At 36.7% G+C, this 13783-nt stretch overlaps 1 protein-coding gene across 1 annotated transcript; it reads left to right on the plus strand.

The window, feature by feature from the left end:
* Window positions 1-10834: 10834 nt before the first annotated feature.
* LOC131856242 (large ribosomal subunit protein uL2c) lies at window positions 10835-13008 on the plus strand. Its single transcript, XM_059207705.1, has 2 exons — window positions 10835-11524; window positions 12224-13008. The coding sequence occupies exons 1-2, from the start codon at window positions 11119-11121 to the stop codon at window positions 12649-12651; spliced, it is 834 nt and encodes a 277-aa protein (XP_059063688.1). The 5' UTR covers window positions 10835-11118; the 3' UTR covers window positions 12652-13008.
* Window positions 13009-13783: the final 775 nt, after the last annotated feature.

A 13783-nucleotide genomic window follows, 5' to 3' on the forward strand; every position in this document is an offset into this window, starting at 1 on the left:
ATAAGAATCCACCAATTAATTTAATCATTAATAAACTATATAAATCAAACATTAATTAATTAAATAAATAATCACATACTCACAAACCACCAAAAGACCACAACTCAACTTACTAACATGGTGAATCACGTAATATTTTTGGCCGCGATGAATTGTTCCGACAACATGGAGAGCGGTTGGGTCCAGAATTCAATTTTTTTGAGCAGGAGTTATGGTTCGACGTAGGGACAACTTGTTGTAGAAGATTCAGAGAGTCCTGCAGAAGGGGGGTGCTTAGGTTGTAAGGATCCCAATGCTCCCTTGGATTCGAGGGACCCAGGGGGAGGACCAAGACCACGTGAAGAGCGGATAGCAGAAGGCAACGAGAAATGTCGGGTTCAAATTTCAAAATTAGAAGGTGGCAACTCAAAAGGAGCTCTAGGACAGAAAGTGGCTAGTGGTTCAGAGAACACAGTGGAAGGAAAAGTATCTTCTGGAAGGGATCTCGAGAATCCGACGAATCCAGAGGATCTTACGGGGGGACCCAGTTTGAATGGACATATTGGCAAGTGGTCCTCTCTATTTGGGGTCAAACGCAAAGGTAAGTCTTCACTGCCCCCAGTTAAAAATACCTCGAATGTGTCTAAGGGAAAGTTTGCCATCTCTGTTCCAGACCAAATCATAGACCATATATAATATTGCTAGAATGGAAAATACATTGATTGGTAATTCTTTTGGGACGAGGCTGAATATAGAGATCGTCCGTGGATTTGTTAAAAGAAAGTGGAACTTGAAAGGCCAAGTAGTTGTGGTTGCAATGAACAAAGGTTGTTTGTCCTTCTCTTTCTCTTGTGAGGAGGATAGAAGAAATATTCTTTGTAGTGGGTCCTAGGGAATCAGAAAATATATCATGTACATCCGAAAGTGGTACCCTAATGCGGGAAGAGAAATTTTTTTTTTGGTTCAAGTTCTAGTTTGGATTAAACTCCCTGGGCTCCCAATGGAATACTGGGAGGAAGATGTTCTTGTAGGAATAACCAATACCTTCAGGGAGCTTATTGCCATTGATCAAGTCATGGCATCCAGAAGAAGGCTTATTTATGCCAGGATTTGTGTAGGAGTTGGACTTGATACGAACATGCTAGAGGAGATAGAGATAGAATCTAAACTTGGGAAGTGGAGGCAGAATATTGTTTATGAATCAATCCCTTTTTCTTGCTTTCATTGTAAAAAAGTAGGACACTAGGCTAAAAAATGCCCAAATAATGAGTTCAAATCTCATCCCCAAGCTAAGGTTTGGAAAAAATTAGAAAGCTCTTTGAAAGCTTCAAATTCTAATAATCTAGATCAGGAAAAATAGTCTCAGGTTGGAAGGACAGAGGTAGAACTCATCAGTGAAATGGGAAATGAATTGAAGAAAGGAGATAGTGAAAAAATAGATCATCAAGAGATGGTGCAGAGTGACAATGATCCAAGGCATGGAGAAAGAAAATCTAAAGATAACAAACAGAATAAGAAATCAGAAGAGGATAAGATAGAGTTAATCTCAGATAAGTATGAGAGTAATGGAGATAAAATATCCAAAAGTAACAAAGAGGAAGGAGATAATTTTAACCTTGTATCTAATTCTCTTGAATTAGATAAAGAAATAGACTGGATTCAGGATGCCCAACCTAATAACATTCTGGATCAAGGGCTGTTGGAGATCTCATTAGCTTCTCCAATAAAGGTAAAGCTGACCTTTTTGGAGGAAAAAGAACCAAAATGGGGAGATGAGGAAGACATCAAAAAGGCACTGGGGAAGAGTGAATCAAAGAAGGAGGAAGAAGAAGTAGCAGAGGACAAAAGAAAGAACAAGCAAAAAAAAAAGAATAACAATAACATTAATAATAGTACACTTACTAAAAACACCAGGAGCAGGCTTGGGGATGTGGGGGCGCAACATACTTCTCCAGGAAGACATTCAAATGCTAAAAAGAGGTTGATGAAAACAAGCAGGAACATTGTAGATGGGACTCAAAGAACCATCTTTGAGGCAGGTATTTGTAAAAAACCATGAAGATAATCTCTTGGAATATTCGAGGACTGAACAGTCCTCACAAACATGATTTAGTTAAAAGTATGATTAGAGATAAAAACCCTGATATTTTTTTGATTCAAGAAACCAAGATGGCAAAAGATAAAGTAGAAAGTTTGAAGATGTTAAAAAATGGAGGAGTTAGTGGAGGGAGTTCAGAAGGTGCCTCGGGAGGTATTGTTACTTTTTGAAACAAAAACAATGTAGAAGGAGAGGTGCTTATTCAGGACAACAACTTGGCTTGTATCAGATTTAGGCATCTTAAAAATTGCACTACTTGGGTCTTAACTAATTTGTATGCTCCTAACACTAAGATAGGCAGAAGTGATTTGTAGAGAAATCTTACTTTGTTAAGAAGCAGGTTTGCTGAGGATAGTTGGGTTATTATGGGAGATTTCAACACCCCTTTGAAGGAAAATGAGAAAAAGGGAGGGAGTCAAGCTAATCTGGATAGTAGATTGGACTTGATGGACTTTATTAGCAATAATGCTTTCCATAACCTGAAGCTGCAAGGAGTAAAATTTACCTGGACTAATAGAAAGAGTGGTGAGGATTTAATTCAGGTTAGACTTGATAGAGCTCTTCTATCCCTAGATTGGTTTAACCTTCATGTCTGTCCTTTATCTTCTCACATAAGGGTAGGATCAGATCATTACCCAATTACCTTTACGGAAGAGACAAATAATAGAAGGAGGCATTTCCCTTACAGATTTGAAGGAATGTGGACTAAACGCTTGGATATGGAGAGCAAGATTAAGGAATCGTGGCAGGTCAGTACTGAAGGAAATGCCATGTACAGAGTGGTTAAAAAGATGAAGATTGTAAAAGAAAATGTCAAGAAGTGGAATAAGGAGTGCTTTGGGAATATCTTTTCCTCGAAAGCCACAATCCTCTTAGAGATAAAGGATATTCAGGATGAGATACAAAATAATGGTTATACTAATACTTCAAGAGATGTTGAATATGTTATCCTTGTGAGATATCATGACATAATAGCCAAAGAAGAAACCTACTGGAAATAAAGATCAAGAAATGTTTGGTTGAAGGAAGGGGACATGAATAATAAATACTTCCACATGTCCACCCTAAGACATAAGGCCATTAATAGAATATCTTAGATTAAAGTGAATGGTAGAAGTGTTGAAGAAGAAGAACCCATGAGCAGGGTTGCTATGGATTTTTTCTCCAATCTACTTGCTAAGGATCAAAATTTGGATATGCAAGCCCAAAGGAATCTTCTGGAATGCATTCCTACAATCTTAGGGGACGATCAGAATTCTCACCTGACTGTTATCCCATCCCATGATGAGATTCTGAAAGCTGTCAACTCCTTTGAAGGCAACAAGGCCCTAGGCCCGGATGGTTTTCCCATGTTCTTTTTTCAAATGTACTGGCATATTATTAGAGATGATGTGTCCAGAGCTGTGAAAGAGTTTTTTGGTGCTAGGGAAATTTTGAAAGAGGTAAATGGCACTTTTATTGCTCTTATCCCCAAAAAGATGGGGGCCAATTCTATGGATCTCTTTAGACCTATAAGTCTATGCAACTCTCTTTATAAGATAATTTCCAAGGTTCTAACTTCTAGAATCCTGAAGTTGCTTCCCTCTATCATATCTCCTCAGCAAAGTGGTTTTATCCCCGATAGACAAATCTTGGATTCAATCATCTCAGTCCATGAAAATATCCATTCTTTGTCTAACTCTAAAAAAAAAGGCTTTTTCTGAAGCTTGACCTATCTAAAGCCTACGACAGAGTGGATTGGGATTTTCTGATGGATGTGTTCTCTTCTTTTGGCTTCAGCTCTATAAGTATTAATCTTATCAGACAATTACTTTCCTCGACTTATTTCTCTGTTTTAATTAATGGATCGCCTTCCCCTTTCTTTAAATCTTCTAGAGGACTCGGGCAGGGAGATCCCCTATCCCTGGTTATATTTATTATAATGGTGGAGTTTCTGGGGAGATGTATTGGGAAGCTGGTTGAGAAAAGGGAGTTTTGTGGATTGAATCCATCTTCTACGGATCAAATCTATTCCCATTAGCAGTTTGTTGATGATTCTATAATAATGGGGAAAGCTACGGTGCAGGACTCTAGAAGTTTAAAGAATGCTCTGGATAGTTATGGTTTAGCTACTAGACAACTTATTAATTGGTCTAAAAGTTTTGTTTATTTTATCAACACCCCAGAGAGAAGGGGGATAAAAATAAGTAATATCCTGGGTTGTCAAGTAGGGAGTCTTCCTACTTCCTATTTGGGGCTCCCCTTATGCCATGATCCACTTGACACTTTTTGGGGAGCTTTGGTGGATAAATTCCACAAGAAGCTAACTAGTTGGAAGGGTGCTCTTCTAAGCCAAGTTGGTAAGGTCCAGCTACTGAAATCTACTCTTCAAAGTATCCCTCTTTATGCCATTAGTCTCTTTAGAATTCCTGCCAAGTATGCAGAGGCTATTGAAAAGATTCAGAGAGCTTTTTTATGGACAGGGGTGGAGGAGAAGAAGAGAATGAGTCTAATTGCCTGGGATAAGGTATGCAAGCCAATAAGAAAGGGAGGAATGGGTCTTAGAAGAATAAGAGAAATAAATGAGTTCCTTATGGCCAAGCAGATTTGGAGAGGGTATAAAAATCAGGGAGTGTGGAAACTGATATGGGACAACAAGTATAAAAGACAATGTCCAACTCTTCAAAGCTTCCTTAAAGTGGAAAATATTCCAATTGGCTCCAACATTTGGAAAAATGTTTCTAGAACAAGAGACTTAATTGCCAGAGGTGCTAAATGGAAAATGGGGAAAGGGAATCTTATCCAGTTATGGGATGATTCTTGGTTGCTAGAGTCCCCTTTGACTGAAAATCCCGAGTGGAGTAGATTTCAGAACCAGTGCAAGGAAAGATTTGGATCTATGGTGGGTGATTACTGGGAAGATGGACAGTGGAAGGATTTATCTTAGGTGGATCAGTCCTTGGGAAGTCTGAACAAAGTTATGAATTCTATGGTAAGGGTTGAAGAGGAAGACCAATTAATTTGGAAACTCACAACAAGTGGTACATTCACTGTGGTTTCTCTTTATTATCAACAATACTCTAACATGGAAAGCCCATGCTAGGCTAAGGCATGGGTGAAAGGCCTCACCCCTAATATTAACATTTTTTCTGGACAACCCTTCAAGATAAAATTCTAATAATTGAGAATATCAGAAAAAGAGGTATGAGCATGCCTAGTGTTTGTATTCTATGTAAGTAGAATGAGGAGACCATTAATCATATGCTCTTTCATTGCCCTTTCTCTGCTGATGTTTGGGGAAGATGTCTGGATCACTTCAAAATCAGTTGGGGCTTCCTAGAGTCGATTCAGGAGGTTTTCAACTCTTGGCATCATCCTTCAAGAAATAAGTCTACTACTTTATTGTGGAAACTTGCCTTACCTCATATGTGTTGGGGTATATGGAAAGAGAGAAATGACAAAGTTTTTAGAGAGAAGGTTTCCAAGGCTAAAATTGTGTTTGAGAAAATAAAAAGAAACATAGTGGAAAATCTGAATATCATAGGAGGTATTGATAATCCTCAAGACAAGGATGATAAATTTATCTACAATAAGTGGAGATTAAAGGGTCGAGAGCACTTTTAGATCAATCCTAGAGAGGGTGTGATATGGGTCAGCCCGCCCAATGGGTGGATGAAAATTAATTTTGACGATGCTTCAAAGGGTAATCCGGGTGTTGCTGGATGTGGAGTGGTCCTTAGGGACGAATGGGGAACATGCAAAATCATAAAAGGCATCCCCATAGGAAATCAGACAAACCATGTAGCTGAAGCCATGGTAGCTTACCATGGTATGATCCTTGCTAAGGAAGCCAAATGCACTAGAGTCTGGTGTGAAGGAGATTCATTGAACATAATCAATTGTTTAAATATGAAATTCCCACCTTCTTGGTCAATTAGCAATGCTATTAAAGCGACTAAGAAAATTAGTGAGGAATTTAAAATGTGTGTTTTTACACATGTGTATAGGGAGGCCAATTCCTGCGCTGATTGGGCTGCCAACCTGGCTTGCCAATCGAAAGACATCATTACTAGTTATGGTGAAAGTGAGATTGCAAGTGAAATGAAATCCCTGCTTAATCTGGACCACAGCTAGGCTAGGCAACATGGTACTTTTAATTAGAGTTTCTAATGCCTCTACCACGTTTTTTGATGCAGGGTTATTTCGGAGGTAATGAGCATTTATATAGGTGTCTTATCATAATTGTTTGACACGGATTCTGGGTGTTTTTACAAGGAATCCACAAAAACTAGAAAAGAGGTTTTGAAGCCGAGAGAAGGAATTTTAAGGAAAGCATTGAAAAAATGGGAGGTAATAAGAAAAGATTCGAACCCACCTCTTTCTCAGGCTGGAGAAAGAACAACGAAGTGTGGGATATCCTTCATCAGGGGGGTTTGAATGTGTTCATGGAGAGGCTAAGTGGGGAAGATCCCATAATTACCAACTATTTCATCAAGAACTGGAAAAGTGGCAATACCTTGGTTGGGTCCCAGATGATGAATGTTGATGAGGAGGTCATTGTTGAGGCTACGGGGATGATCACTAAGGGCATGAAATTTTATAGGGACCACAACATATCAGATAAAGCAGCGGACAAGTTCCCAATCACAGATGATGAGAGGAGAAAGATGGTGAAAATCGATAATTCCTACCATGCCCCAAACAGGATTTGCAGGCCATGGAGGTTTGTTTTATTTGCTTCTATCACCTACATTACTTTGGATGGTAGGTTTACTAGAGCTTATGGTCATCACTTTGTCCTGCTCAACCATTTCCGCCATGGGGAAAAGGTGAGCTTGCCTTATTACCTAGCCTGTTCTATGGACCACACTATCAAGGAGGTTCAAAAAGATCCTAAAGGTGACCATGCCCTCCACCAAGGGCTTATGGTTCTGGTTTATAAAATTATTAAGGGGAAATGCATTGAAAATCCTATTAAAGGCAAAAATGCAAGAAATGAGACTACAAAGAGTGAAGCCAGCGGATTCAACTTTGATTCAAAGACTGAGGGAAATTCAGAAGAGAGTAGTAAAAAAGGGAGGAATAAGGATAAGAGGAAAAGGATTTTGGTGGATTCATAAATTTCGGAGTCTGAAACTAAATCCTTTGAGAAAACATTTATTAAAAAAAAGAAAGGGAAAGCAATTGGAAAGCAGATTCAGAGGAAGAACACTAAAAAGGGAAACAATAAAGACATCAGCCATGTTCTGGTTTATTCTGAGGAGGAAGTTGAGGAGAACAAGAAGGATGAGGGCTGGGATAAAGAGGGGGAGGAAAACCCAGTGATGGGCAACATTGAGGGTTTGAACACCATAAGTCTGCAAAAGGAGGATAAAGGGGATAAAAGTGGTATCAGTGATAAAGATATTATAAAAGCTTTCTGTGATACCATCAGAACCATGGTGAAGGATATTAACAGTTTGAAGACTAATATGAAGGCTATTACAAGAGTTATAGTTGGTGATAAACCCCTGGCGGAACATGTTAAGGAACTGGTTGTTGTACTTCACAATGCAGAAGCAATTGAATGTATGGTGGGTAAAATTATAGCAACGAAACAAAGGTCAATGAGATGGAAGATAACAAGGAGATTAAAGGAATGTAAAATAAAATGAACAATCTGGGTAGCAGAATCAATAGACTAGAACTCAATGTTAAGAAGATTGCAGATCAAAATTTTCAGATCCTCAAAGCTTCGGTGGATAACATGAACATCTTGATCAATATATTTGAGAACAATGCAGAGAAGGATGGTGATAAAGATCAGTCAAACAAGAAGGGTCATGAAAAGAGGACCAGAGCTAATACAAGGACCAAGGGCGACATCAAAGGTCATGAGCTGGAGGAGTTAAAGACCTCGACAAACAACATGAAACAAATGGTTGTCCATGCCGAGGATATCATGAAAAGTATTTAGGTCTCTGTCTCTATTTCTGCAGGGGTTCTAGGTTCTGTCTTTTTGCTGTTGTTGTGTTGTCCTTTCGCTATCTGCTTCTAGTTTTTTATGTTATGTAAGCTGATCCCTTTTTGTTTAGATGGGATCTTTCTATTTTTTGAAGTGATCAGGCATGTTTCTTTCATGTTCTTGTGATCTCCTGGCTTGTACAAGGTTTGGGTACCTTTTAAATACTTGCTTTTACTTAATCAAAATATGGCTAATCATGCCAAGATAATTGGCAACCAAGGTAGATAGATTAAGCCTAAAGTATATGAAGGGAACTCATGCCATCTCAGACAACTTTCCATTGAGATTAAAGACACGCTCAAACCAGTGGAGCTAGGTAGAGTCGATGTCTGGTACCTGTAAATCCTGCATCCACCAACCATAATACAACATATATAATAATATATCATAAATAAACAAGCAAGTGATAGAGAATTACAACGACGCATCCTACTCGCAATGAGTGATGTGACATCATCCCTATCACAAAGACAGTCATAGAACAATCAAACACATCATAACGCCAACTCTTCCCATATAATCAGGAAGCAGGGTTAGCATAATCATAATGCCTTCAAATTCATAATCCATATAATCTATCTAGCATAGCAACCACATATAGAGACCATCAAATATAATTCCATCATATACCATGATCATTAATAACAAGTATCATCATCCATACATAAGTCATCAAATATCATATGTCCACATGGATATCTATCATCAGCATAAACATCTAAAATGTAAATAGAATCAGCAAAAAATATGATACTATCAATCATTATCATAAATTAAACTAATCTATTCCTATAGGGTCTATAAATGTACAAAGAGAAGGACGAGTCAAGGTGGGGCACTACACCTTCATATCTTTCCATTCCTAGAGAATCCTATTATAGATTGTCTCATTTCTCTTGATGATATAGATTGTATACCCTTTAATAATGATATTCTAGAGGAGCTTGAGCATATCATAGGTCTTTCATGTTTTAATGGAACAAAGGCTTCTCTCCTTGTTCCCACTCTTCATATTGATACCCAATCTCCATCGTTTGTTTTTCTTGATCAAATTAGTATTTCCATATCCATTTTTCCTATTGATTTACTACAATAGGATATTCATCCTCTTCTAGACATGACTACTTGGGATTTGTATCTTTTAGACATATAATCCTTGTTTATAGAGTCTCGTGTAACAAGTTTGGAGGATTAGTTTGAGGAAATTGAACTCTATTTTGATAGCCACCTCATCAATGTTAGCCCATCATTATCATTATCTTTGAATCTTATTTGACATCATGTAATTTTGATGTGTGGATATTTGAGAAATTTTTGGAGGTACACATCATTTATATCTGGATTTTCTATTCATCAAGCTTTTGGGAAAGGCATTCAACATTAACATGAGATATACTTCTTTAAGGGAGATTCATATCCTTATTTTCTCTCTCCTATTGGGAAGACATTCATTGTCCTTATTGCAAGGTGGGTAAATGGGATCCACTAGTCTAATTATGTAAACTTGGAAGCAAAATCATTTGCCTCAACAATACATTAAAGAGTAACTAATAGGCCCAACTTCAGACCTATTGGGTGAGTTGGGTGCTAATGATTGATTATTATTTTGGATTATTGATTATGATTTTTATAAAATAATGTTATAACTGGGGCTAATAATTCAAAATTAAGAGTATTTAGCATAAATAGTAAGCTACATATTATATTTGAAGACTCTGAGCACAAATCTATAATCAGGACCAGAAAGGAACCTATGATTACAATTTGAGCTTGAAAGTGTTGGAGTATGTGGCTAGGCGTCCTAGTAAAAATCGTGTCTGATGCAGATATCATAAATGGATTTGGCAGAAGGATGTTGCTCATAATATTCTCTCAAAATTTCATTAAAAAAGTGTCAGACTATGTGGCTAAGCCATAGTGTCCAAGGTTTTTTGCTTCTTCAATGTCTAGATCTCTTTGTCTTAGTCTTCACTTTCTGAATCTATATTCTCTCTCTACTAAATCTAAAAAAATGCACAAACATGAGAGAAAAAATGGTTTTGGTTTGATAGTGGTTTGAATTAGCCAAACCTTGGGTTTGGAATTAACCCTATAATTATGAATTGATAGAAAAGATATGAAATTTAAAGTAATGCACTAAACCACAATAATATTACCTCAAGCTTGATGTTGTTGATGATTATGCAATGCTATTTGGATAGGATCCTCAATGGATGATTCAATAACATGACATGACAAGACAAGGTCGATCATGAAAACCACTTGCATGAAGATTGTTGTAACTTGTTGCTCCATAATGCTTAGATATGAATAAATTTGCTCATAATACTTTCTCTAGAATGTTCTTTAATGATTGAGTAATGATGTAGGATGCTGTGGGATTATTGAGGATGAAAATGAATTAGGAAATATGCTCTTATATAGAGTTCCTAATTTATTTCATAAATTAAGCCGACCTCCAACAATCATATTAAAATATCAAGATCAAGAATCAAGTGGGGGGAACTGGTACATTAACATATTCAAAATTGGGATCAATATGGGGGAACTATGGTGCCTAGCACCCTAGTCCACCTATATAAGGGTGATACAAAGGTACCATAAGTGTGCATAGGCTCACAATAGGGAACCAAATCACCATATCATCATATGACATCATTGTTGCAATACAAGGCCAAAAATATGCTTGGAAAGGAGCTAGGAGGAGACACACTAAGGCAAGGGCCAAAAAAGGAGTGTGAAGTAAGGGATTATAATTTAATACAGCACTAGATTTAGTACTTACAGAGAAAAGTGTTAGTCTATTTGAAAAAAATCAATATATTTTAAATGTCGATTCGGGATCGAATAAAACAAAGATCAAAAATTGGATTGAACTTTTCTTCAATGTTAAAGTAATAGGAGTCAATAGTTATCGGCCTCCGCAAAAGAAAGAAAAAAGAGGAAATATAAAACAAATAATGAAGCATAGAATGCATTATAAACGCATGATTATTACACTAAAACCAGGTTATTCTATTCCACTTTTTCCTTCAAAAAAATTTATTTAATTTCAAACATGAACACCCGTTCGTACAGCACTTTTACTCCGGGCACACGTGATAAATCTCTATCAAGTTTTGATGGAAAAGTAAAATCTCATCCACAAAAGAAATTGACTTCCGGCCAGCATCATTGTGGGAAAGGTCGTAATAATAGTGGAATTATTACCATACGACATAGAGGAGGAGGTCACAAGCGTCTGTATCGTCAAATTGATTTTCGAAGGAGTGAGAAAAACAACATATTGGGAAAAATTGTAACAATAGAAAGTGATCCTAATAGAAGTGCATATATCTGTCTTGTGCACTACAGAGATGGTCAAAAGACATATATTTTGCATCCGAGGGGGATTATGATTGGAGATACTATTCTGTCCGGTCCAAGAGCTCCCATATCAATGGGAAATGCCCTACCTTTGAGTGCGGTTTGAATTATTAATTTACGTGATCGGAAATAACCGATTGGGTTTACAGCAAAACCTTAAAATCTATCACTGATCCAACTAAGATAGTTTGATGGGATCAACCCCAAAGGGAAACTGAGGATAAAGAGCAGCGGGTGATTGAGTTCAATAGTTTCTGGAATGATTGACTCTAGAGATATGATAATATGGAGAAGACTTAATTGTCTGAAGCAGAAACAACTAAGGTAAAGGAACCCTTGTTATGAAGAGAAAGACAAGTAACTCACATTTGATTTGATGGTCAAAGGCAAATTCGAAGCTGAACAGTGAAAATATTTTTATTTTTCAGAAAGAAAATTTCTATTTCAAATGCCTCCTACGTTATCCGAGAGATGCGAAAGCATTAACGTAATTTGATAAAGTCATTCATTCTGAATGCTACATGAAAAAAGAACATAAGCCAGATGATGGAATAAAAAAACCTAGGATGTACAGAATAAGGACATAAGGAATTTAAAGTATCCCCTTCATTTGAAATTTATCTATTTTATAGATATATGTGTATATATATATATATATTTTATACATATATATATATATATTATATATATATATTGAGTATATGAATATTTATTCACATCCAGAAAGCTGTATGCCCTAAGAGAGGCTTGTACAGTTTGGGAAGGGATTTTTACAAATTAAAGGTCTACTTCAACCAATATACCTTTAGGCACGACTATACATAATGTCGAAGTACAAGTCGGAAAAGGCAGACAATTAGCTAGAGCAGCGGGTGCTGTGGCAGAATTGATCGCAAAAGAAGGTCGATTGACCACATTAAGATTACCATCTGGGGAGGTTCGTTTAATATCTGAGAACTGCTTAGCAACAATTGGACAAGTAGGCAACGTTAAATGGAAAAATAGAACTTTAAGTAAAGCTGGGTCAAAACGTTGGCTGGGTAAACGTCCTGAAGTAAGAGGAGTAGTTATGAATGCTGTGGATCATCCTCATGGGGGTGGTGAAGGAAGAGCTCCAATTGGCAGAAAAAAACCCCTGACCCCTTGGGGCTATAGCGCACTTGGAAAAAAGAGTCGGAAAAGAAATAAATATAGTGATGTTTCAATCCTTCGTCGACGTAAGTAAGAATAGTTGTAAATCCATTTTTTTTTTCTATCAATAAAAAGAAAGGTAATTAACCATGGCACGTTCACTAAGAAAAAATACTTTTGTATCTAATGATTTGTTGAGTAAAATAGATAATCTAAATATGAATAAAGAGAAGAAGATAATAGTAACCTGGTCCCGGAGATCTGCCATTGTACCCGCAATGATCGGTCATACCATTGCTGTTCATAATGGAAAGTCACATTTACCCATTTTTATATCAAATGGTATGATAAACCACAAATTAGGAGAATTTGTACCTACTTCCATTTTCCAGGGACATGCGAAAAAGGATAAAAAATCGAAAAACGAAAAAAAATAAAAAATAAAATAAAAGAGAGAAACGAGAAAAAAGTATCGTTGTAAATAGTATACATTAATTTATTGTGGAGGATGAAGATGAAATTTATAAATAGGGCTTCGACTAGAAAAATACGAGCTGTAGCTAAACATGTACGTATGTCTTCTAATAAAGCACGTAGAGTAGCTCATCAAAACAGAATAAAACCAAACAAAAGGGTGAAAAAGAAAAAAGAAAAAAGAAAAGACACACAAAAGGCACTAGTAATAAACATAAAGGATCCAAGTTAACTAGTTGAAGAGACCTCACTAATACCACTATAGAGTCTTGAGCATGATTTTGATTGGTTTGTGCCTTCAAAATTTATACCTTATTCTAATTAATGTTCTCATTTTTCCCACTTCAAGTATATTATTGTTTTCCAATAAAACTCAATGCACTTCTATTTTGACTCCAACACATTGAATGGAATTCTACATGTCGTCTATTATCTCAATGGTAACTTTAAAAGCCACAAGGCTCTACTAATTTAATGATTTATTGTCTCATAATAGATTATTCCTTGTCCAAGAGTTTGGCAATATTGTTAATAAAGGTTTAGGGGGGAAATAAATTGGAAGTGGGTGAGTATGGTTGCCAATACACCCTAATAACCTTCATATGGTGGGTTGAGAGATTACTCCTCCAACTCCTTAATAAATGCTCAAAATCCTTGAATCTATTCTTTAGGGTTTATCACTATTTTAAAATAGAATCACCTATACATAACATTCACTTTAAATATGAGGAAAATTAAAAATTAAAATTAAT

Source organism: Cryptomeria japonica, chromosome 7 (genome assembly GCF_030272615.1).
Source record: "Cryptomeria japonica chromosome 7, Sugi_1.0, whole genome shotgun sequence".
In the NCBI taxonomy this organism is placed as follows: Eukaryota; Viridiplantae; Streptophyta; class Pinopsida; order Cupressales; family Cupressaceae; genus Cryptomeria; species Cryptomeria japonica.

Coding starts and splice junctions, on each gene's coding strand:
- LOC131856242 (XM_059207705.1), top strand. CDS start 11,119: ATGAACACCCGTTCGTACAGCACTTTTACTCCGGGCACACGTGATAAA. Junction 11,525..12,223: donor AAATGCCCTACCTTTGAGTG/CGGTTTGAATTA, acceptor CTACTTCAACCA/ATATACCTTTAGGCACGACT.